This window comes from Solanum verrucosum, unplaced genomic scaffold (assembly GCF_900185275.1).
Source record: "Solanum verrucosum unplaced genomic scaffold, falcon-dt-bn FXZP01000165.1, whole genome shotgun sequence".
NCBI classification, from domain to species: domain Eukaryota; kingdom Viridiplantae; phylum Streptophyta; class Magnoliopsida; order Solanales; family Solanaceae; genus Solanum; species Solanum verrucosum.
The window spans coordinates 2,158,246-2,183,031 of record NW_026020340.1 but is presented as its reverse complement, the minus strand read 5'-3'; the positions used below and the strand labels follow the sequence as shown (position 1 = coordinate 2,183,031).

Genomic DNA, 24,786 nt, shown 5'->3' with positions numbered 1-24,786 from the left:
CCTAAAATCAAGCAAGGTAAGCAAATTATATATATATATATATATATATATATATTAAGGTCAAAGATATGGGCGTAACCGACAAAATAAAGTCAAACCATAGATTAATTAATCATGATTAAGTTATAATATATATATATATATATATATATATATATATATATATATATATTAATTAAGGTCAAAGATATGGGTGTAACCGACAAAAATAAAGTCAAACCATAGATTAATTAATAATCATGTATGTTTAAACACATGTATAGTATCTAGACAAATGTGTAAAATACACGAAAAAAATAAAAAAAATAACAGAGATATGTTTTTGGTCAATACTAAGAAACTCAACAGTTAGACAAAAAAGAGCGCGATTCAAAATTTTAGCAAGCAATTGGAAGGGAAGCAACTGGACTAGACTAATTATCTCCATCAATAACCCTATAAAGATAGTGGTATATATTTTTGGGACATTTCTTTTGTGCAGAAACCCAAAGTTTGGGGATTATATTGTCTCATTAAGAAAGTTAAAGGTACTATAATGTCTTTTAACTCTAAAAAATGGGATGACAATGTAACAAACATTTCATATTTTAGGCGCATTTTAAACTCAAAACCACTAATAAAAACTAACGTACGCTGAGTGCGTAAATTAACAGCCTCGTATTCTCAGAGTGAGTGTTCTCATCTACCTGAATTTGATTAATTTTGTCAATTGGGGTTCTTCCATAGCCATGAATTTATCAATCTTGAAAGTTAAAATATCAAAATATTGAAAAAAATCAGTTTTTGGGAAGTTCTTGGAACCCCAAATAATGTCAATCGTATCCCAAAACTTTTTCACAGCTCCACACACTCGTATCAATTTGTTTTGCTTGAAGAACCCAAAAATTTCAACCCCATTACATCTAAAACCTTTGAAAACCCCTTTAATTTTCCGTTCACAAAAACCCCATTTGGACAAAATTGAGTTTTTGCAATGTCATCAATGGAAAGTTAAGAGCTTTGATTCAGAGGGAACTGTAAATGGTCAAGTTTCAGCTGAGTATGAGTTTAATTTTGATGGGTTTCTTTCGATTCTTGAGTTTTTGTGTTTGTTATCTTCAGCTGTGGTAGCTATTGGTTTTGCTGTAAATTCTTGGGTTTTGGGGTCTCAGAAGTGGTTGGGGAATAGGGTATTAGCTGCACAGTGTGTTGTGTTGGTTGGTGGAGTGATCATTGGTTCTGTGATTAGGAGAAGGCAATGGAGGAGGATTTGTATGAATAAGTTTTCCAGGTCTGGGAGTGATTTAAAAGGGGTTAATTTGTTGGAAAGGATTGAGAAGGTTGAGGAAGATTTGAGGAGTTCAGCTACAATTATTCGGGTTCTAACGAGACAGCTTGAGAAACTGGGAATTCGATTTCGGGTTACTAGAAAAACTCTCAAAGATCCAATTACTGAGGTAATAATGTTGTTTTAAGCATATGATGAGGTGAAATGGATTTGGAGCAAGTTTTACTTATCTGTTAATCAGTAAAACATTTTAATCTTATGAATGCAGTTAGTATTATCCTATAAATTGAGGATTGTGATGTTGTTTCCATGATGTCATCTCTAATAAGCATCGTGTGCGTGCTAGAAAGTTCTCTTATTTGAAGTTTGATTGATCAATAGATGATTGCTTCATGATTCATTGCTAATCGATTCTGAAGTGCAAAGAAGTTTGTGGATGCTTGAATTTAAAGGTGGATGCTTTGGTTGGATCTATAAATGTTAGAAGTGACTACCCTTCGGGGTGGCCCAGTGGTTTGGGCTTGGGACTTCCATGTTGGAGGTCTCAAGTTCGATACCCCTTGCCAGCGAAAGCAAGGGGTTTGCCTTCTGGGTCGAGCTCGTCGCACCGGGCTTGCCTAGTGCGGGTTACCTCTCCTATGTGGTTTGCGAGCTATTGCATAGGAGCGGGGGTTTTACCCTGTGCACACCAAAGGGTAGCGGCTGCGGGTTTCCCTTGTCATAAAAAAAAAAAAAAAATGTAGAAAAATGAATCAAAAAACCATACTAGCAGATTGGAGATTATTTGCAAAAAAAATAAACTTAGGGAACTTACGTTTGCAATGTTCTTATTTAATATAGTTCATAAAATCTGAATAAGTTAACCTGAAACTCATAAAATTCTTTGCTTTATCTTGGATGATATGATAACCTTATCAAGAAAATGAAATCTACATTATCTTTCTCGCAACGATCAAAAGTTGACTTCATCGTATATCTGTCTGTTTGCTGATGAAACTTACTTGTAAACCATTTGTATTTCTGTTTGTTTGTTTACTGAACTTTCTTTAGAAAAGGTAATGTAATGCTCCTTGCTTACTGAACTTGTAAGCCATCAAATTATTAGGTGAAACAACCATTTGTAGTAGTGTGTCTCAATTCTATAAAGTAGGACCAACAACAACCTGAACATCAGAGTGGACTTGGAAAACGTAAAACCTGAGAAAATAATTGACTCAGAGACTTGGCATATGCTAGTTGTAAAGTCGTAATAAGGATTTTGTGCTTTATCATGATAATAATTTATTTATTTTTGAAACTGAAGTTTCAAGTTAACCTCTTTTTTTTTCTAATCATGATAACAACTTAACCTTTTTTTTTTCTTTCGCTAAGAGTTGCCTCATTTAACAACTTAACCTCTAAAGCACATACCCGACCCCATCAAAAGTGGGATTGAGGCATATTTTATTGATTACATATTCTATAACTTTGTCCAACAAGCTTACTTGGAGCTCTTCCATTTGAAAGTCCGTCCCCCCCTTCCCCCCCCCCCCCCCCCACACACACACACATACACTAATTGACCATTGAAACCATAGAATAGTTTATGGAAATATGAACCAAGTACAGACAACTTATTGAGGGGTATCCCAAACTATACTCAGACGTCGTTCCCAAACAAGGTTAGCTTGCATTTAAGAGAGAGATGAAGCTCCCTGAGAAGGGCATGTTTTGCCTACCATGACGGGTGAAGTGATGTGCTTTAGAGATCCTCTCTTTAGACGATGAAGTGCAAAGGCGTAAAATCATCTATAAAGAAGCGATCACTTTTTTTTTAATCTAACTTTAAAAGGGGAAAAAAGAGAGGAGGAAATATAGGGCCTTTTTGCTATTTGAGTATTAGGACTCCTTTCCATTTACATTTCAGCATTCTCTTGTCGTCAGTGTCTTCCTTTTCTTCTAGTATATGTCACGCCTTTTCATCAACTATTATTTTTGTTACAAGTAATTAGAGATTTTGTAGATGAACTTGCACTAGGCCCGTGCATAATTACTTCTTCTACTATTATGTTTCTCTGCTACTTTTGATTTATTTCTTTCTTCTTATATTTTCTCTTTTAGCTACCGTTTCTTCTTCTAGTATATGAGTGCTCTCCCTTTTCTTTTGCCACTTCTGATTCTGAGCTACAAATTGATTCTTTTTCCGATTAATTGAAATTAATGATCTGGAATTTTAATTGCAAGTTGACTTTATAAGTAACAAATTCACAAGTACTTTTGTATTTGGGTAAATTATACACTTCATCTTGGAAAAATATGGGTTTTGCCTCTCACTTTCGCTTAAAGCCTTGAGTGCCTTGTAGTTTCTGAGTCAGTTCTTGCAGATACTATTTTTGTGTAATCTTATACTCTAGCCTTCCTTCTTGTGATTCCATTTTCTTTCTATCCAGGCTGCAATGTTGGCCCAAAAGAACTCTGAGGCCACTCGAGCATTGGCATTGCAAGGCGAGCGTCTGGAGAAGGAGCTTGGTGAAATACAAAAGGTTCTGCTGGCAATGCAGGTAAACTGTTGTTTTAACTACTTTTCCAAGATTCACGTGCTTATTCCAATTTCCAAGAGGCATTGTTTTTTACAGGAAAATTTTCTGTGGTGGATTTACATCTTCAAGATGATAAAAGAATGCTTCCGTCAGACAATTCTTTTTTTAGGTTGTGTCTAGCATAAGATGTGAGGGTTTACTTTTAGGTCCATTTTACATCTCCATTTTTGGCTGATTCTAAAGGTTAACCCATTTAGATGCAACTCATGATATGTTCAACACAGTATTGTGCATGATGATTGGTAAGTTGTCCCGCATCGGTTGTGAGATGTGGATTTTGGTCTTGGAAAATCCTCAGCTTATGAGCTAGCTTTTGAGGTTGAATTAGGTCGAATGTCAATTTCTTTACACGGTATCGAGGCAGACCCATCTCAACCCTTGGTTAACTCAATGTTGAGCCCCATATTATGTTGTCCATGCTCAAGTTGGCAATCCTGGGCATGTGGGGGTGTTAAGTTGTCCCACATTGGTTGTGGGATGTAGATTTGCTCTATTTGGTCTTGGGAAGTCCTCACCTCATGGGCTAGCTTTTAGGATTGAGTTAGTCCAAGGTTCATTTCTTTACTATTTAAGTTTATGACCGTCTCATCTAAAAGTTGAAACTGTTAGCAAGAGCTTTGAAATAGTTTTTTAAAATGGAAGTGCTCTTTTAATTACTTAATTAATGTTATGTGTCAACACGCCTTCTCACGAGTGGGCTTGATTCTTTTTCCTAAGCCAAACACGTGAAACATTTTTCTTTTTGCCTTTTCTTTGGGGTGGCGTTGAGATTTGAAACCAGGACCTCTGTCTGCTCTAGTCCATGTTGAAGTTTATGACCATCTTATCTAAAAGTTCAAGCTATTAGAGAGAGCACACTTTTAATTACTTAATAAATATTATATCTCAACCGTGGGTCTTAGTATAGTAGAACTCTAGAGAAGTTGGGTTGGTAACTATGATATTGATTGAACTGATATATGGTGAAGGTGTGTCGTTGACATAATAAACAGGAAAGATAAAGAAGAAAACTTGAGAAATAAAAGGGAAGTATAGTTACTCAAAGATCTTCCAGACACGCACCTAAGCAGGTGTAGATTTCCATTGCACGCAGAATCTCAATCCAAACCAGAAAAGGTCATCTGTTCATAGTTTTGCTTAAAATATGGAATAATATGTTTCGAGTCTGGTAGGAAAATATTGGAATGGAAGGTTTTCTATTCATTGTTTGACTTGCAAAGTCTAATTAAACTTGCATCCTTTTTCTCTTATCTCCTTGTGTTATCCATCTTCCTTCTGTTCCTGCATACTTTTTCTGATAATTTGATCCAAGTCTTTTATTCGAAACAAGAAAAGAAGAATACAAGCACTATTGAAGAAAGTTCTCATATCTGCACCCCTTCTTTTAGATTATTAAGATATTATGAATTGAAAGTTGCTATTAATTAGGAATAATATCAAAGGTGCAAGGGAATATGTTCTAGCATAGCCAACCAATATGATATCTGTTCATTGCAGTTGTATAATTAGAAATGAAACAAGTTTTCAGATAGATCTTGCTTTTATTTCCTTCTCTCTTTGTTTTTTCGTTTCATATTAGTCGTTATTATTAGTTTATTTTATTGTTGTAGTTGCTGTCGGGAAAGTGAGTGAAATTGGATAAGGAGAGTTGAGTCCCTAATTCAAATATGATACCAAACATGATGGAGAGGGTCAAAACAATGAGCATGGAGTGTTAATGACCATAATTTCAACTGTGTTCTTGATAGCTTTTTAAAATGACATCCTGAGCATGGACATGGTGCAACTTCAGCTTCCTGAGGACATAACCTTAGATAGGAGGGTATGGAGGTCGCATATTAGGGTAGAAAGTTAGTAGGTAGTAGAACATTGTCTTGCTTTTCAATGGGATTAGGCTTGGTGCTAATCTGGAGCACCGTATCTGTCGTAGTATTAACCTTATTCTGTTATCCTCTGTTGTATATTAGGTTTCGGTGATCACACTATTTTGCTGATGTTACTGTTCCTTCCTGAATGCACTGCTTTCCTATTAGTCACCATGTTCACAATTGTTTTTCCTTTTCATCACTACTTTGATTTGCTAAACTTGATCTGATGGCCCTTCAGAAATAGCCTCTCTACCTCCAAGACGTTGGGATAATTCTACGTACACTCTACCCTCCCAGACCCTACTTGTGGGATTTCACTGGGTGTGTCTTTTATTTGGTGTTAATCTAGCATATGCATACTCTTGCCAAATTTAAAATGGCATCTTGACAGTAAAAGTATTGTAATGAAAAATAGAGCTAATATGAATTTCTAAGCATCAATAATTTACATAGAAGTTGTGTTAGTTTTCTTCACCTGACTCCTATTTGTTATTTACTCATCTACAGGACCAGCAACACAAACAGCTTGAATTAATTCTCGCAATTGGGAAAACTGGAAAGTTATTTGAGAACAAGCAAGGGCTTAGTCAAGATCCAAATAAAAATACAAATGACATGTCTAATACAGCCGCGGATGGATTTCCACAGTTGGGAGTGAATCAAATTCAAGCTTTGAAGAGACAGCGGGAAACCAATAATGACAGAATCTAGTTTCTTTCAGTATAGACCAGTAAGATTTCTTTAAACGACGAAAGGGTGATATGCATGGTCTCACACTTATATGGATGAAGATTGACAGATATTTGAGGAATCATATATCCTTGTGCAGATTCTTTTCTCCTGGGTTTTTTTGAGCAATATCTCTGTAGGGAGGGAGAGGAGAAAGGTGAAACTCGATGTTCTTGTTCACGTTTATTTGACAACGTAACGTTGTGTATTAAGAAAACACAATTGATCATTCTATCTCCTGCAGTTCTGATGCTAAAGGGTCATTAGTTGTCAAATTTTGTTCTGGTATTGCAATGCCAAGAATGCTCTGGCATGTTTTCTTTAGCGTTTTGTCGCTTCTTCACTTGCTTTTTTTTCCTCTCGAACTGCTTTGAAATGCTTTTACTTGAGGTAAGGTCTGCGTGAACACTACCTTCTCTAGATCCCACTTGTTTCTCTAATCTTTGAAATGATGTGCTAAAAGAAGTATGCTGAACAATTATTCAAGAACAAAGTACAATATTTTCAAGAAACATAGTAAACATTTTGCTAACTTGATTAAATGAGATCTTTTTTCTCATCACAAAAGAATAGCTTACACTTGAAAGTTATGAATATATATGATTAGATTCGACTCTTAACATATTGCAATGTATGGTAAATCTTTTTTTTTTTTTGGTTCTCCACCTTAAGACCAATCGATATAAATATTGAAGTCTCACTAATAAGAGTTTAGTAAACATTTGACGGAAATAAAACAATACTCAATTTTGACTTTTAACAAATTTAGAAAACTAAAAGTTGCTTAAATGATACTTAAAGATACACTGTTTTGGGTTCAAGCCTAGGTATGAAAGTGCTTTCCCTGAATGGGGCCTAGACAACATGAATTCGAATTAATCAGGTTTCAATGTGGGTATGAACACCGGATGAAAAACCAGAAAAAAAAATAGATGAGTCTTTTCTCAAACGACAATGACATAAATGAGTCTTTTCTCAAAGTTTGATGACATATTTGAGCCTAGGTAAGAATGTGCTTCCCCCAAATGGAGCCTAGGCGGCGCGAAGTTGGTTTAATCGGGTTTTAAAGCGGATACAAGTTTCAATACAATTACGGACACCGGATGAAAAACCATAAAAAAATAAATACTATTTTTAACCTACTCTAAAGACGGGAGACCATTTTTGTGATTTTCTTTTTTCAAACAACAAATAAATACTCAATTCACGCTCGTTGCTGTACCTCTGTGTGTTGGAGCTGCAGTAAACCAGAGGGGTGAAGAAGACGAACAGAGCAAAAGCTAAGAATGGATGGACTGAGGAAGCTAGAAAATGTACAGAAAATTATACAAATGATGGAGTCTCACGGTATCGTTAGTTCTTCTAGCAACACCCATAATGCCAGCTCTCTTCGTTTTCTTGCTGATGTAGTCCTTCTTTTGGTAAAGCTTCATTCTTTTTTGATTCTTGAATTAGTTTTTAGGCTTAATTTTCAGTATGTGTGTATATTATTTTTTGTATGGGGATGAAAATTGTTTGAATGAAGTGGAATGGGTATAGAGAATTGAAATAGTCGACCCCAATTTGTTCGGGATTGAGGCGTTGTTGTTGTTAGGATCAAGATTGATGTGGGTTTTGATGCTTGGCAGTAATGAAAAACTGAAACCGGATTTTTTAGTGTGTATGTAGTTCCTCCGTTTCAATTTGATTGTCTTAATTTCCTTTTTAGTCCGTTCCATAAAGAATGTATCTTTCTATTTCTTAGTAACTCTTTACTTTCAACTTTACACGTGGTATGTTTAAGACCATAAGATTCATAAGTATTCTTTCCTTTCTTAAACTTCATGCCAAGTCAAAACTAGACAATCAAATTGGAATGGAGGGAGTGTGTATTTTCTTGTATTAGCATGAAACTTGTCCAAATGAAGTGGAATGGATATAGAGAATTAAAACAACCTATCCCAATTAGTTTTTGATTGAGGCGGTTGTTGTTAGGAGTAGGAACAAGATTGATGTGTTTTGAGACATGCTGACAATCAGTGACAGTAACAAAAACTGAAGAAGGGATTTGGGAGTTGCAAAGTGAATAAAGAAATGAGCTTTGATGTGGTTACTTTGTACTGAGTTCAAAATTTCTACACCCTCTCAGAGTTCTCGTTAAAACCATTTTATTATTTTTAGTTATGCAACACTTCCTTATAGGATCACCAAAGCAGGCTCCTTTAGCTAGGTGTTACTTTACTAATTTAATATCAAGTAAAGGGAACTAATGTCTAAAACCTCCTGTTTTCAGGGAGATCATTTCTTCTACAGCTAGATATTAAGTTATAGCAGGCCTAAGTAACCTCCAATAGCTTCAGCCCTTCTAGTGAAAATCTTTGTCACAATTTGAGTTCTTGCTTTCAATGAGACTTTCTTAGCTTGTTTAACTCTTTCTCCTTCACCAAGAAAGTTATCTAGTAAGCCAAGATCGTGGTATGTTGCTTATTGCCCATTTGAGGCCATTTCATAGAAGAAGAGCAATTGAGGTTATGGGTTCCATTTTAGCTGCACACAGAGTGACCCTATATATTCTTCCCCCAAATGTGGCTAACTTGGTAGCTATGATTGATTATTATTGACTTTGTAACTCTTCAGCAGAAGAGTGCTTTTGTACGCGGTTTGTAAGCTACCAAATCATTATGGAGCTAGGATAACTGATACATACTCAAATCAATTCAAGATGTAGATAGTGATAATTACCGACTGCGGGAGGAATATGAAGACTCTGAAGGAGAAATAGTAATTACTTCTCACCCTATAACCCTAAAGAACTAAAGAAGGCTTAAACAACGAGCAACCTTCATTTTAATACCTTCAGATATATTTCAGGGCTGATTATTTGGCGGTACAGTCAATTGGTTGTGTTTCTCTTTTCTTTGATCCTTTGTACTGATTTTGAATTGGTTGGTATATATGGGTATTGCTACATCAGGATGTACACTAAGAGTTGTTCTCTACTTTCTAGTCACTTTCTAATATTATTCATATATCACTGAAGGTATCGCGATGCTGTGAACTTGACATTGGTGCCAAGTGCCAATTGATTATTGACCATGTGCCAAAGGTTTGCATCGAAATTTAGAAGCTCTTTCAATTGTGTGAGAGGCTGCAGTGAACATACATGTTGTTTCTTTGGCAGTTTTCACATGCTTTCCTTGAGGAAGCATTGCAGTGTGCTAGTGAGCAAGGTGTGTTCTACAGAAGTGATGACAGAGTCATGCACAATACATTTTCTTTGGTTATTCTTCTCTTTGTTTCGTCCCTTGAGATTTGGTTCCTTTTATTTGTGTAATTGATTCTTCCTTGGAATTTTGATAAAAGGACTTGTATTGACTAGATGCTGAAACTTACTAATCCAAAAAGCCAAAAAAAAAGGGGAGTTCAAAAGATCTGATCATTTTGTTTCCATCTTACTTGCTAAATGATGTACTTTTATGGAAATGTGGTGGGCTTTTGATACCTTTTCCTTGGTGATCTCCCACACAACATGACACATATCTTGTTCAAATATGGGATTAGTTTGTTAATTTATTTGCTTACAATTTCCAGGTGCTACTAGTACAAGTCAATCTTTGACCTTCCCCTAACATCTGTATCTATTGCTCTCTTTCTCCCCATAATTTCTCAAAAAGTTGGTCATGTCTTACAGAAGCATGAGGTTTCTATCATAGTTGATTTATGATAAACCTACATTAATAACTCGCTAATGAAACGAGCACAAATGAGAAAACGTAGTGGGAATTGGGAGACGGGGTTGTCAAATACTTTGAAATCTGATGAGCCAAAATACCACAAACTTGTCATATCAGCTGGAGGTATTTCAGAAGTAATAAAAATATATGAGATTTTCCAGTTCGCCTATATTCATGTTAGAAGTGTATTGTCTTTCCTGGAATTAGCTTGCTTTTTCTTTTTACCCGAGCAGAGGGAATTAGCTTGTTTCCACCTTTAACTTTCTTGCAGGTGTTGAACAAATGGTAAATACCGGTCCACTTGATTGTGGTGATAAGATTATACCGGATCCATCTAAAATGGGATCCGAAGATATGCCAATGATTGGACTTGATGCTATGCAACGAGCTAATTCTACATTAGAAGATTTTGTGAGTATTTATTTTCCTTGTGGATCTTAAGGATTGCTGTTTATCATACCATTTTTGGTCTCTGGACTGTCTCTGTATATTGCTGGCAAACAACACAAGATTTTGATGATTAAATTCGCAAAGGTTTTTGCTGTCTTTTTGTATGTTGGGGAAAACAGCGTAATTAGCTTTTTGGCAAGTTGATATTCGATTATCGAGTGAACATCTCATCAATCTAGGACTAAGTAGTTTGCATGTTGGAGCATCTTTTTTTTCGATTCACATTACTCCACTACTTCTTATGATGTCGTATCAATTGTAGTTCTCATCTCTGAACAAGTTATGCTGCCTAGGACTTAAGATAGGGTGATTTGGTAGTTTTCAAACTCATCTTTGTTACTATCTTCATTTTAGTAATAAAGGTGGACAAATGAAAAGATGGCGGCTTTAACTGTAGTGCATATTGGGTTGATGAACAGGATAAAGCAAATGGGTCTTCATCAAATAAATATTTGTCCTATTTGTGGTAAATGCGTGATGAGACTCTAGGTGAAGGATATCATCTTACTAATTATCCTACATTCATATTGGCTAAATGGGATAAAGATTAATAAAGACAGCTGACTAAAATATCCCAGGCATTAATGTTGAAATGGAGGAATTGTATGAAGCTTGCTGGAAAAATGAGTGCTGATAAGTGATATATATAGCATTATCAAGGATAAATAAAACCAGTAAAATATTACCTTTCTAAGAAAAAAAGATAAGTACTCATTATTTTTTTATTCTAATCAAGAATAACCTTTTACCAACATCTGATAAGAAGAACTGTACGAAAAAGAAAATTAACTATGGAAATGAAGAATATTTCATTCATCTTGTCCTGCACTTTTACATCCATAGGCAGGATGACTGCCGTAAGTCATCTTGATGTCTTCACATTCCTTAACCAAAGGAGCACTTGAACTTTACCCTGTAAGCTATTATTGATAATCCAACAAACTGGCTTCTCGCATTGGTGACTACCTTTTTAAGCATATATTGAAGGCAATTCTCTTCTTTTTTTATGCTAGACCCTTCTAGCTTGGAATAACTTAGAATGATCTTATGTTCTTAACCTTAATAATACCTGCCGCAGGTCATTTATCCCCTTCTAGCTTGTAAGAACTGAGAATGGTGTAATGTTCTTAACCACTACAATTCTTAACTCTCACTCTTGAGTTAAACTCTTGTGTTTCAGTCGTCCAAATTTGCTTAATTTCTCAAACATCTTGTTGTAAATTCATCCATTGCCCTTACTCTGAAATCATATTGGAAAATTCTGCATATTTGCTGACTTGCAAGACTGGTTATTTTCTCTCTAACACCATGCATCAAATTATTGATGTTGGCTGACCAAGTTTTCTGTTTTTTTATTGCTCTAGGACCTTGTAGAAATAATAAGCTGATGTTAGTTTCGTGTGCCAGTGCAGGTCTTATTTTATGTTTCACAAAATGGATCCTCACCAACCTCAGTCTATGTTCAGATACCTACCGATACTTTCATTTACTGAAAGTTACATTTATCAGGTAAGGAGATTGACAGGCTGCTGATCATTTTGGGTTGAAGCATTTCAATAAAATCTTGTTGCACATGACACATCATGGAATTTCGTTAAAATACGCATCGCTCTCGACGGGAGATACTTTCCTTATTAACAACCGTGACTTCTTTCCTCTGCTGTTCACTCCTTTTGTCCCCCTTTGCTTTGTTTGGGTAAAAAGGATACTACAGGGTAAAGATCTATTTCTTTCCCCTTGGGTAGGTAAGAAGGGAAACATCCCAACCTCTTTCTAATTCGTATATCTTTCTTGATGCAGTTGGATAATTTAAATGAGAAACTGCTGCAGCCATCAGTGAGGAAGGATCAATCGTCATATCGTGAATACAGTGTGGTAGTACTACAGGCACATAAGATTCTCATAAATAATATTTTAGGAACATTTGAGTTTTTACTTGCTTATAGTTGAATCCAATTCCTTATTTCTGTGTGTTTTATTATGTGCAGGAAGAAAGCTGGGAGCTTACATATGTGAGAATGATGACCAATGATCCGTTTAGACCTCTTTCTATTTTACTTCAGCAGCATGGGCTTTTGACAGACAGGTCTAACTTCATATAGCTATTTTCCTTTTCATCCTTTTCCATTCTGTTTGTGAAGCTCCAAACCATGCTAGAATTATTTATCTCCTTAGGAATATTTTAATAAGAACTTTGCTTACTTCACTTTCACTGACAACTTCTCCAAAAAATCTTTTGAAGACCATTTCACTCATAGAATATCTTTCTGACTTCTTTCTTGTACCGTTGTCTTTGTTACATCCATTGTACTGTTTACATTTCCTTTTTGTTCTTTTTTATCAATCAATAAGTCATTTGTCTACCTTGCTTACTCACCCGTGTAGTCCTCCCTATAGAAAGTTCAGAAGAAGGTGATTGCACAGGAATGACAAAAGAAAGAGGGCAGAATCTGTCTACAACACATCTTTTTCTCTCTTCTCCTTTTTCTTTGCCTCATTTTGTGTATATGCTCTTTGAAGTTTGATTTCTGTTTTTGTGCTAAAGGTAGTTCTTTTCTAGGGTAAAATACTCTATAGATACTTTGCTGGTCATCTTTCCATGGCGTGAGGTGGTTCTTATGCTGTGACCTTTAAGTGTTTATTCACTTTGTTCAGGGTAAGAGAAGAGTTTAGTAGTGGAACAGAATATTGGTCTCTGGAGAGAAAGCTGTGTCATGCACTTGGGAGTAAACAAGAGGTATTGATTCCATATTCTGAACAAATTGATCAAATTCTCACAAGTTTCTTATCTACTATTCCTTTCTGATTAAGATTTATCGGGGGATAGTCTTCTTGAATCTAATTATTCCAATGCCATGGACCTCTTACAGACATTAATTGTGGTCTTTTCTTTACTTGATTTTCATTAGGTTATGAATTAGAGTAATAATTCTAACCTATGCATGAATTAGGGCGTCAAAGCAATTCTTAGAAAGACATATACAATATACAGACTCATTTGCCAGATCCATGCTGTATAAAATACCTTTATGGATTCTAGCATATTGTCGGCGAAGTTCCTATGTGACCGAAAGCTGAAAATTTGTGGGATAGATTGTCTTGATAAGTGTACTAAACAATGGAGTCATAATCCTTTCGTGTGTTTCGGGACGTTAAAAAAAGCAGTTTCAGTTACTAGATTACTTAAAACTGAAATCCTGTAGTGCCTGAAATGCGTACTTTTGATTTTTATGTCGCAGGATTAGCTATGACTTATGATCTTTCCTTTAAACTGTGACTCATGTCCTATCTGAGCCCCTATCTTATTTCCATGGATGGTTTTGATCAATGATTCTGTGAACAGATTTCAGTTGAAGATGTCATGAAGGCAATTCATCTGAAGTCCTTTGATTACCGGGTGCTGAATCTTCTGTTGTATCAACTGAGAGATGAAAAGGTATATCTCATTAGGAAGAAGTGGTCATTGGTTTCTTTAACATTTTGCTTTGACTAGAAACGTTCTGATATCTTTATCTTTGAAATGTAAGTTCAATATAATTTTCCTCCTCTATAAATTGAAGTATATTGAGAGTTGCTAAAATTGTTTATAATTTACCATTTTCATATCAAACTATTGGTTCTTGAGATGACAACAGCAAGTGTAATCTCACCAATGGGTCTGGGGAGGGTGGTGTGTAGGCAAAAGGCAAGAAGAGTTACTAATTGTGAAGTACTCCATGCATAGTATTCCCAGTAGAATTTCTTAATGAGTAGTGTAGTAATCAATTGTTTTACGTTGTAGTTCGTGTTCTTGATTTCATGTATATAGTTTTCTCAACGATAAGTTGACAATGCTTTTAGTCATATGCGTTAATCTTTTTATGTTGTGATTTTGTGTTCATGTGTTTCTTTTGATACTGTTCTGCAGGTCAATGATATGCATATGGAATTTTTGACAATATCGGAGTTCCTTGTGGAGATATCCGATGACTTGTAAGTATCTGGTAAATTATGTTAATTACTTCCATTCTGATAGAGAAAAGTTTTTGTGCTTCCCAATTAATGCGGGTTCTCTGGTTTTCTTGATGTGATAAATCTGGATGATCTTAAATGACTGGATGATGCCAGGTTTGATTATGAGGTGAATCATTTAATTTCAATGGTTTGTTTACCCTCAAGTCATTCATGCGGGAAGATGATTATTCCTTTTTCTTTTTCATAGGACGATGTGTTAGAGAATAGTTTCAATATTCTGCGCATGTTCAATGGAATTTATGGGGCTTCTGCAGCACCAACCATGCTGGTAAGTAACCGTGTTTGTTCTGATAAATGCTATGAACATGGGCAGGTTTGAGTCTTCAAAAAAAAATTCCGTTTTGGAGCTTCTGTTCCTTCTATAGGGACTTTAATGTCCATGACTGGTTCGTGAAGAGTGCATTTGGGATGTTGTTATCGATCAAATATTCTAGTATTTCCTTCAATTAAAGCATCTACTTGTGAAGTATTTAGGAGAGTCGGGGACATTTGACCAATTTAGTTTTAGAAATGTCGGATTAAATCTTCCAAGGGGATGCTAACTGTTAAGATTTAACCATACTGTTGCAATAAGTACTTGAACCGTGAAAGAAAGAATGCTCGAGATTTGTTTTTTTCTCAATGTAGAAGCTAACTGAAGCGAATTCCAGGCAAAAGTTATAACTGAAGCTGAAGAGAAGTATGATAGTCTTTTGAAAGCTCTCGATCCCGAGCTCTCTCTGAAGTATCAGAAGAGATGTGAAGAAGCTACTAAAGAAGGTAATATTTTCGCCTATTAATTTTTTTTACGAATCCTTCAACTATTTGACCCTTCAACCTATGATCTTTATTATCAGGATTTTGCTTTATTCCTTTAGAATTTATCCAAATTTTAACTATCTTCCTTTGATTGTTAGGCGGGAAGACGTCAGGTCCATCTCTTGGAACATGGAGTATACCTTCTGTTATTGAAGACGAGGAACTATATCGATCTGATGTTTTGAATTCGAAGCCATCACAGAATACTCAACAACAGTCAAGCCCTACCAGCCAGAAACCACTAAAATGGCAGCTGAAACAACGTAAATCTGCATAAACGAAAACAAAAAAAGACAATCTGGAGGTTAGCATCTAATCCTCCCCATTTACCATCATAGAAGCCTCCCTATTTGTCTCTTGACCCCTCATTCCGCTCCAAGAGGGGTTCACGTCTGATTAGCTAGTTGGGTAGTATTATTACTTTATGTTCTACAACTAAACAACAACAAACCTAGTGTAATCCTACGAGTGACTTATGTTCTACAACTCTTAATCAAAAAAGAAAAAAACACTAGGTCATTTCTTCCTCCCTTCTGCCTAAGCCTTGGCGACGGAGTCACCAAGTACCTGTAACATGTACCCGGTAGAATAGTCAAGGTGCACGACAAGCTGACCTAGACACCACCATCCGAAGCAAAAAAGATTACGTTTATTGATCAAAAAAGGTGAAAAAAGATTGCTACTTCATGTTCTAAAACTAGGAGTTATGGTATTTTGAACAATTTTTCTTTTTAAGGGTTGTTTTCTTGCACTGTTGTACATTACTTATTTCGTTGTGGTGGACACAGATTATGGTACAAGGTTACAAAATGCTTTGTCATGGTTTCTTCACTTCCGGTATTTCTGACCTGTTTTGATATGCATTTTCTCTATCGGAAACAACCTCTCTACCTCCCAAGATAAGGGTAAGTTTGTGTTCACTCTACCCTCCCGAGACCCTTCTTACGGAACTATACTGGATATGTTATTGTCGTTGTACATTATTTATTTGGATTTGGGAACAACACTGGTGCTGGTGTGAAAATGAGGACACTCAACATGTGAGTGAAGATGTAAAATTTATGTTTTTATGCAAAATATTCTTTGAAGATCTGACATGAATTGGCATTTTATCAAAAAAGCATCTTCAGAGTCTTACGTACAGCTTCTGCTATACATACTGCAATAGTAATAAGCCAAGAAAGAAAAACCAAATGTATTGAAACAAATCTTTTTTTTGGTGTGGGGCTTTTAATTATTGTCTTCTTCTTTAGTATGAGTCAATTAAAAGGAATCTTTTTTTCACCTTTTTCTAGCATGGGGTGGCCACCCCATTTCTGTAAAATTCATGTTTTTTTGTTTGACTTCTATGTGTGATGACAATAATTCATAGAAATTTTGACAATGGTTTCACATTTACATTGGTTTATTCACTTCTTCTAGACTGGTTTATTTTATTATTTTTTTTTCTATCTGGTGTTCGGTACTCACATTGAGGTCGATTTAGTTTTGGATTCGTGCTGAAAAGGTACACATTGAAGTTAAAACACTTTTTAATAAAGGCAATATCATATTCATAATTCAAACATGAGATTTATGACTAAGGGCAATTTGTCATATTCAAACTTAAGACTTTTGATTAAAGAACTTTTCATAGAAATTTGGTGGGGTTTAGTTTTTAAAGTTTTTTCCTATCTAGTGTTCGGTATTCACATTGAGATCGATTAAGTTGAGATTCGTGTTGGAAAAGTACACAATGGGGTAAAATGCTTTTTAACGAAGGAGATATCATATTTAATGTTCAAACTTGAGACTTATTTGTTTGTGGGGGTTGGGGGTTGGGGGGGGGGGGGGGGAGCAAATCGATCTCGATTATTGAATAATTCACATCACTTTGTTTGGGGGGGGGGGGGGGGGTGTAATGACAATAATTCACACCAATATTGACTATGGTTTCATATTTACATTGGTTTATTCACTTTTTCTAGACTGGTTATTTTATTTTTTTTCATCTGGTATTCGCATTGAGGTCGGTTAAATTTGAATTAGGATTCGTGATGGGATGTTTCACAATGAATGTGAAGTGTTTTTTAACAAAGACAATTTCATATTCAAGACTTGAAGTCTCAGACTCGAGATCTCTCATTAAAGATGGAGTATTTACCCTGAGGGATTGGTTGGTTGGTTAATTTATATTCAACATTAGTGTTGAAATTAGTAACTTTTCTTTTGATATTTCTTTTTTACGAAGCAAATCGAAATCAATTATTGAATAATTCACATCACTTTTATTGGACCACAGAGATTCCCTTTTTCTATAGAAAAGACATGTTATCAATAATTCCTGATTTTAGGGTCGGACAATTCCTTAATATCTAATAATTTATTATAAAACTTTTTGTGTATGATGATTAAAAAAGAGGTTTTTTTTTTAAAGATCTAACATATTTTGTAATGATTTACCTGAATCGATGATCTATCAAAAATAACAGTTCAACATACACATCATTCACATCAAATGACAAATAAAGTAAATTATAAATACATGATGGAAATAAATAGTAAATGCATTTCTATAAAAGATTGTTTGTTTAAGAGATTTTCAAATTAAAATATGAAAAAAATAAAGTCATTGTTGGCCATTCATGTCAATTAATCATAAAGGGCATTTTACATTCTATATTTGCCAAAAATTATTAATAATTTAGAAATATGGTCAATTTCATGTAGTATTTGTTTCGTTTTTGGCCTTAATCTTTATTTAGCAAAACAAATTTTCTCCCTCCATACCAATTAGGAAAAATTACTGAAATACACGTCTTATGTTTCCCTTATTTCTAATATTCCCTTCTATTTCTAAAAACCTTTAAAATTCCTTATTTCTCTCATAATTCTAAATTATTTTATAATGTATCTGAGCTAGTTTTTAATGTATTCGAGCTACATATTATATATCCGGCCTATTTTATAATGTATCCGAGCTACATATTATGTATCCGATTTGTTTTACTTTTTCAGGGATTAATGTAATTACAAACTAAATAGGGATAGATTGTAATTTCATATTAAAACTATGTGATTCCTAAAATTTATACAAAAAATTATTGACCTATAGTTTCTGTTTTAATCTGTCCTATACAGCTATCACATTAATTTTAAATTAAATTATTACTGTAGTACAAAGGGAGTATTTCAAGATTCATATAATTCGAGATAAAAAAAAGTATTAGATGATTCTTTTCTAAGATGCTTAAGCCTTAATAGACAGATGTATCTGGTACTTGTGCTAGCGAAAGAAAGCATATATTCAATGAAATAAATAAAATGTGCGTAAATTGATTCGAACGCGACCGGAATAAAAAATGACACCAAAGGAGGAGATAAGTGGCATAAATAAGAGAATAAAGTGAGTCCAAGAATCAATTGGGATAATATGATAGTTACATTCGATTCCCAAATGTAGAAATTCCTTTTTCCATCCAAAAAGAAAATCCAATTTGTTCTTTTATTCCCTTCCCATCAATCACTAATTATTATAAGATTGACAAAAAAAATATCATTTGATCAATCAATCAATAATTAACCATGTCTTAATCCTAAATTAATCAGGATATGTTATATCACTTCTTTGTATTCATTTTTTTCTCTAATCATAGCTAGATAATATTTACATTGATCGTCAACTTATACAGAGTTAAGTCACAAGTTTCAGCATTACGTCAAAGTAGAGATAGAGGGTCAAGATTCATCATTTTCAGTTTCAAAAACTACGTTCAGCTCCAGACGAATTTCTTGATCATCGAAAAAAAAGTGTCATTAACATAATAAAATGTTGAAAACAAAAAGTCAAGCTAACACTTCAATAAGATGTAAGATGTTGTGTGGTCCATTAAGTAAACATAAAAAAAAAAAAAAGTAGACATGCTTTTTTTAACACAAAGTCAATTGTATTATTTTTCATGTTTGTCCTTGCATGTCTCATTTGAGGGCCCATGAAAATAACTTAAGATATCAAATATTTGGTTGGTATTTTTGGCTTTAAGTTCACTCTTTCACTTTGGTCAATTTTTGCTTTTTTCTTGGTGGAATTGGGAGGAAAAATTTCCATCTCAATTATATCTTTCTTTCACTATACCAAAGTTAGATTTTAACTTTCTCTATGTTTTCCTTTTGGTGTTGGGATTAGTTGAGAAACCACCTTTTTCCTTTGTTTTCTTTTTACCAACTCAAAATAGTCTTCTTTTAAGTGCTTTATTTCTTCATCAAGTGTCACTGAGATTTTTGGTTCCCAAAGCAAGGTACTTTTGGTCGATATTGCTCGAACACTCCAAAAATATTGCTGCACACATGGGCGAAGCCCCTAGGTGGTCCAGTGCAAATCCTTCGTCAGGAAATTGTGGTGTACGAGTTTAATGGTTAGCTACTTTGATAGCATATTTACTTTTGCATACCCTTAGCCAAATTCCTGACTACGCCACTAGCTACACCAACGACATATACTCAAAAAATGCACTAGTTTTAGAGGATCAGACATGTCTATCAACATTTTTGAAGAGTCAGAGCAACATATCTTTTGGCCTAAGCTAATGAAAGTTGAGAATCCCACACAAGAGAGCAAAATTCAAGCTCTTTTTTCATTTTTCTACTATTAGTTGTAGCCATTGATGATGAATGGATGAACTTCAAACATAGGTAAAAAATGGACTTGTGACATTGAAATTGTGATATATTCAATGTACACATAATAGAACAAGGAAGATCGATAGCAGAACACCTTGCAACGTATCAAAGTAACATGAGTTCAACAACAGCTTCCCATACGAAAAATGTATGGAACAACTCGAGACAATCCTGATGAGTGTTTCAACTAAGATCGCCCTGATAAGGCGTTAAGTTTATGGATTCATCAAGGAACACAACAAAGAGAAAGCTGAAAAGTATATAGCTGAACTCAATCAATTGATACAATGACAACTTTTTATTATATGATTCCGCGGAGTACATATAATCTGATGAACACAGAAATCACATTTACATCTTCGAAAGCAAGCAAACTTTCATTTAGATAGTAGTATAAGCAGAGTCATTAGCAGATACAAGATATAGTATACGAAAAACTACTGGAAATTGAATCAGAACTTAGTTCATCAAACCTCAAGGAGATTGGGGCCAATCATATCCAGCATCCACGGCATTTAAGTCATCGTAAAACCACATTTCCACATCCTCCACATGTTCCTCGTCTTCCCAGTAGCCATCAGACATCTCATCATCGTCAAAGTCATCATCAATGTCACCAGCCACGAAGTCCCATGGTATATAACCAGAAGAACCTGAATAGTCCGAGCAGTTGTCCCAGCCATTCTTATCATAGTAATCCACGACAAGGGGTCCGACAACCTTTAGCTTATTGAATTTCTTGACAAAGTTCTCATCAAGGTTCACATTCCAACAACCCCTTACGTCTAACAGCTCGAGCTGCCTGCAGTTCTGAAGAACCTCTGATATGCTCAATGTACCAACCAGCATGTAAGCAATTTCCAGTTGTTTGAGCTTAGGCATCGATGTAGCAATTGCAAGGGCTTCATCGTCTTGTGAGAGCTTGTCGATAACCTCGAGTGGGTGCATAGTTCGACGCAAACCAGTCAGACATTTACAATGCTTCCCAATGGCTTCCAGGGCTCTTGCACCTATTTTTATGCAGTAGCTTACATCCAAAAACGTAATGTTGGAAAATGTTCCTGCAACCTGTTCCACTACGGAGTCGCTTAATTCACACTTTGGCAACCGCAATGTCTGCAGAGATTTGGCACTAGCAACCAAAACAGAGAAGTTTACGCTCACTTCAAGTAAATATTTACAAACACGGGAGGGGATAAGAAAGTAATGACATGTTCTTTATTGCTATACGACAAGTCTACTGAATTCCAATTAGATCAGCAACAAACTCGAATGCAATAGAACTTCCATATTTCCTCTTTTTTTTAAAAAAAATTCAAAATGTACTTTTTGTTATCATCCAAGGATTTGTCTTTCCTTATGGAGACTCATATCCAGTACATTGACACGGTAAATTTATACAAAATGAGTTGAAAGAAATTGAACTTCTACATAATGCATTATTACAATCTACGTGAGGCATAGTATCTTTAACTGATGTCTATATTCAATGATGTATATATAACTGCAATAAGATGATATACTAACTTGTTTGCAATGAATTCGAAGCTCGATTTGTCCGAGAGACCAGAGACACAGAGTTTACGAAGGGAACCACAGCTTCTTGGAATAAGCAAGCGAAGCATCCGATCAAGGTTTTCAGGGCAGCGATTTTTGCTCCATTCCTCAATGTCAATCTCTTGCCAACAATAAGGTCCCTTTACTGCTTTTCCCCATGACTTGCAAACCCTTGGAACTACAGTTAGCACCTCTTGAAGAGAAAGGTTTCTAAATATTAGCCCGAGTGCATCGGGTAACAATTCATCCCACGGCCTAAACTCGAATCCTTCTTCCATTTCAATTCTTGATTCTCTCCTATAATAATGAATAACGTTGAGAACAGACGTTCCACAGCTCACAAAGTATGATACAATTCACCTATGTTATACCAAATTTCCATATTTGAAACACATGACCAAAAACTAAGAGAATTCAAGCAAGTTTAAGAATTTAGCTACTAAGCTAGCGTTTGACCATAGATTTTGAAATTTCTTCTTCAAATATTTGTTTGGCCGTGAAATTTGATCAGATTTCGAAAATCTGAATCTTCAAATATTTTCAAGTTTCCAAAAACTGGCCAACTTCCACTCACAAAACTTCAATTCAACTTCAAAAACTCAAATTTCTAGTTTCAACTTCGAAATATATGGCCGAACGGGAGCTAAAAGACTGGAGTAGTTATATCCACGCAAAATCTTCCCAACATAGTATAAAGGATGAAAAAGTAGTGAAAACATAGCAATCTAGTACAAAACCAAAGAAAAATCAACTCAATGAGCTAACAATAACCATAAAAATTGAATCTTGAAAAGATAAAAACACCCCCATACTCACAAAAGAAGAGATTTATCCATACAAATGAAATTGGTAACATAACAACAGAAAGTCACAATCTTTACAAGAGAAACACAGTAATTAACGAAAAATATCAAGTATCAAGAACATACAAAGATAAAGAACATACCTTTACACAACCATATTGCCACCAGCAAAACAATCTACAGATTCAAATGGCTACACAGATCAGCATCACTCAAAACTAACCAACACCCTGTTGATGGAAATGCTCAAATCAGGATACAAACATCTAAATAAAACCAGAAAACCAAGAAAAGTCATTTCAAAACTTCTCAAAACATCCTTATATGAAAATTCTAAATAACCCCATAAACAAGTAAATCTTGGAAATCTCAAAGAAAAATTACACTAGCAAAAATTACTTTCACAAAAGTTAAAAAATCTTTCAAGAAAAGTCATTTCAAGACTTCCCAAACACCCTTATGAAACCAAATAGACTTTGGAAATCTCAATATACACAAATCAAGAGGAAAAAAAAAAAATCTACAACAGTTTTAATTACTATACCAAAAGGTGATATCTTTCAAGAAAAGTCATTTCAAAACTCCCAAACACCCTTACCTTTTGAAAAATCCCAATACACAAATCAAGAAAGGATTTTTTTATTTTTTTTGCACCAGCACAACAATTAGTTTCTCAAAAGGTAAAACCTTTCAAGAAAAGTCATTTCTAAGCTTCCCAAATACCATTATGAAAATTCTTCCAGCACTACATAAATCTCAATACATTAATCAAGAAAGGTAAGTTTTATACACCAACACAACAATTAGTTTCCCAAAAGGTAAAACCTTTCAAGAAAAGTCATTTCTAATCTTCCCAAACACCCTTGTGGAAAATTCTTTGTAGCAGTACATAAATCTCAATACACAAATCAAGAAAGGCAAGTCCTTTACACCAGCACAACAATTACTATAAGTTTCCTAAAAGTTAAAATCTTTCAGAAAAACTCATTTCAAAACCACCCTCTTTGCAGCTGTACATAAATCTCAATACACAAATCAAGAAAGTTAAGTTCTTTACACCAGCACAACAATTACTAGTTTCCCAAAAGGTAAAATCTTTCAAGATAAGTCATTTCAAGAAATTTCCCAAACACCCTTGTTGAAAAAACCAATAATCTTGCTGCAACTCAGCTGAAATGTAACATTCAGAACACAAACATTCAAGAAAATGTACAAATTAGAAACCCCATGTCAGTAAAAGAGACAAGACCTCAAAAAAGATTAGCTAAAGTTTGGATCTGTGAAAAAACCACCGGTTTATCCGCCTGAAATGAAGGGTAATATGAGGAGCTTCAGCACCTCAGTACCCTTTTTAGCTTTTGTGGGGTTGCAAGTTTTTGAGAGAAAGAAAAGAGAGAAGCTAAAGTATGTAAGAAAGAAACAAGAAGAGAAACAAAAAGGAAACAAGATTTTGATTACTCAGACAGAAATAATAAATTTATAAATAAATAAACATGTGAAGTTTGAAAAAAGATTGAGCAAATGGATTTGTTAATCCTTAATCAGATGTTCGAGTTCGCATTTTCCTGAATATAAAATTATTTTTGTTAAAAACTGTTGTATCCCTGATGTAAAAAAACATTGATATAAAATTCAAATTTAATCAAACTTAAATATAAATACAAAACATCAGATGAAAAAACAAAAAAAATAAGTTTGAGGAAATAGAAGTATCCGTTTGGTAATTGATTTGAAGGTGAGTTTGGTAAATGTTGAATTTTACTTAACTAAAATATCATGTTTATTGATTAGGTTAGGAGATAAGTTATTTATATATGAAATTAATATTGGTAATTTAGAAACTCGTATAACTATTTTATGTCCTTCTTCTTTGTACCTGAATTCATTGTATCTGAACTAAGGGTCTTTCGAAACAATCTCTCTATCTCCAAGAAGTAGTGGTAAGGTCTGCATATATTATATCATCTCCAGGTCTCATTTATGAAATTTCATTGAATATGTTGTTGTTGTCTCATAACTATTATATATGTATAAGTTATAAGAAATAATTATTGTTTACGAAATAAAAAATGAAATAACAATATATGTACAAGTTATTAAGAAATCTATATATTATTTTATATAGAATAAAACATTAACCATTAATAAAAGAATAACGAAAGTTTATATAAAACAATACATAATTTTTTATTTTTTAAAAATAATTTTTAATACTAATATTTACGTAACTCTAACCCGCTAATAAACGACTCTTAATTGTATACCATTTCTTTTTGGTATATTTTGGAATTTGGTTGCGTACCTCCTTGAAAGTCAGTCATTTTCACTTGATAAGATGCCAAATTAAAT

The 24,786-nt window shown here is 34.5% G+C and overlaps 3 protein-coding genes across 6 annotated transcripts; 2 read left to right on the top strand and 1 right to left on the bottom strand.

The window, feature by feature from the left end:
• The first annotated feature begins 651 nt into the window (after positions 1–651).
• Positions 652–6,752, top strand: LOC125837200 (uncharacterized). The gene is made up of 3 exons (XM_049516350.1): positions 652–1,436; positions 3,697–3,807; positions 6,222–6,752. Exons 1-3 carry the CDS (start codon positions 810–812, stop codon positions 6,423–6,425), a joined length of 942 nt encoding a protein of 313 aa, XP_049372307.1. The 5' UTR covers positions 652–809; the 3' UTR covers positions 6,426–6,752.
• Positions 6,753–7,686: 934 nt separating this feature from the next.
• LOC125837223 (uncharacterized) lies at positions 7,687–15,758 on the top strand. Its single transcript, XM_049516379.1, has 14 exons — positions 7,687–7,864; positions 9,463–9,528; positions 9,604–9,652; positions 10,428–10,567; positions 12,014–12,115; positions 12,407–12,481; positions 12,595–12,692; positions 13,262–13,343; positions 13,950–14,042; positions 14,514–14,578; positions 14,714–14,726; positions 14,808–14,888; positions 15,271–15,379; positions 15,517–15,758. The coding sequence occupies exons 1-14, from the start codon at positions 7,730–7,732 to the stop codon at positions 15,693–15,695; spliced, it is 1,287 nt and encodes a 428-aa protein (XP_049372336.1). The 5' UTR covers positions 7,687–7,729; the 3' UTR covers positions 15,696–15,758.
• A 4,598-nt stretch (positions 15,759–20,356) lies between these two features.
• On the bottom strand, positions 20,357–23,910 carry LOC125837196 (F-box protein FBW2-like). 4 transcript variants are annotated; one of them, XM_049516346.1, is made up of 4 exons: positions 23,687–23,910; positions 22,581–22,667; positions 21,605–21,928; positions 20,357–21,209 (listed from the first exon to the last, which is right to left on the bottom strand). In XM_049516346.1, exons 3-4 carry the CDS (start codon positions 21,910–21,912, stop codon positions 20,552–20,554), a joined length of 966 nt encoding a protein of 321 aa, XP_049372303.1. In that variant the 5' UTR covers positions 21,913–21,928; positions 22,581–22,667; positions 23,687–23,910; the 3' UTR covers positions 20,357–20,551. The 4 variants fall into 4 exon arrangements, with proteins under 4 accessions (XP_049372303.1, XP_049372302.1, XP_049372305.1 ...); XM_049516345.1 differs by having other exon boundaries at positions 21,605–21,931; positions 23,687–23,909; XM_049516348.1 differs by having other exon boundaries at positions 23,776–23,903.
• Positions 23,911–24,786: the final 876 nt, after the last annotated feature.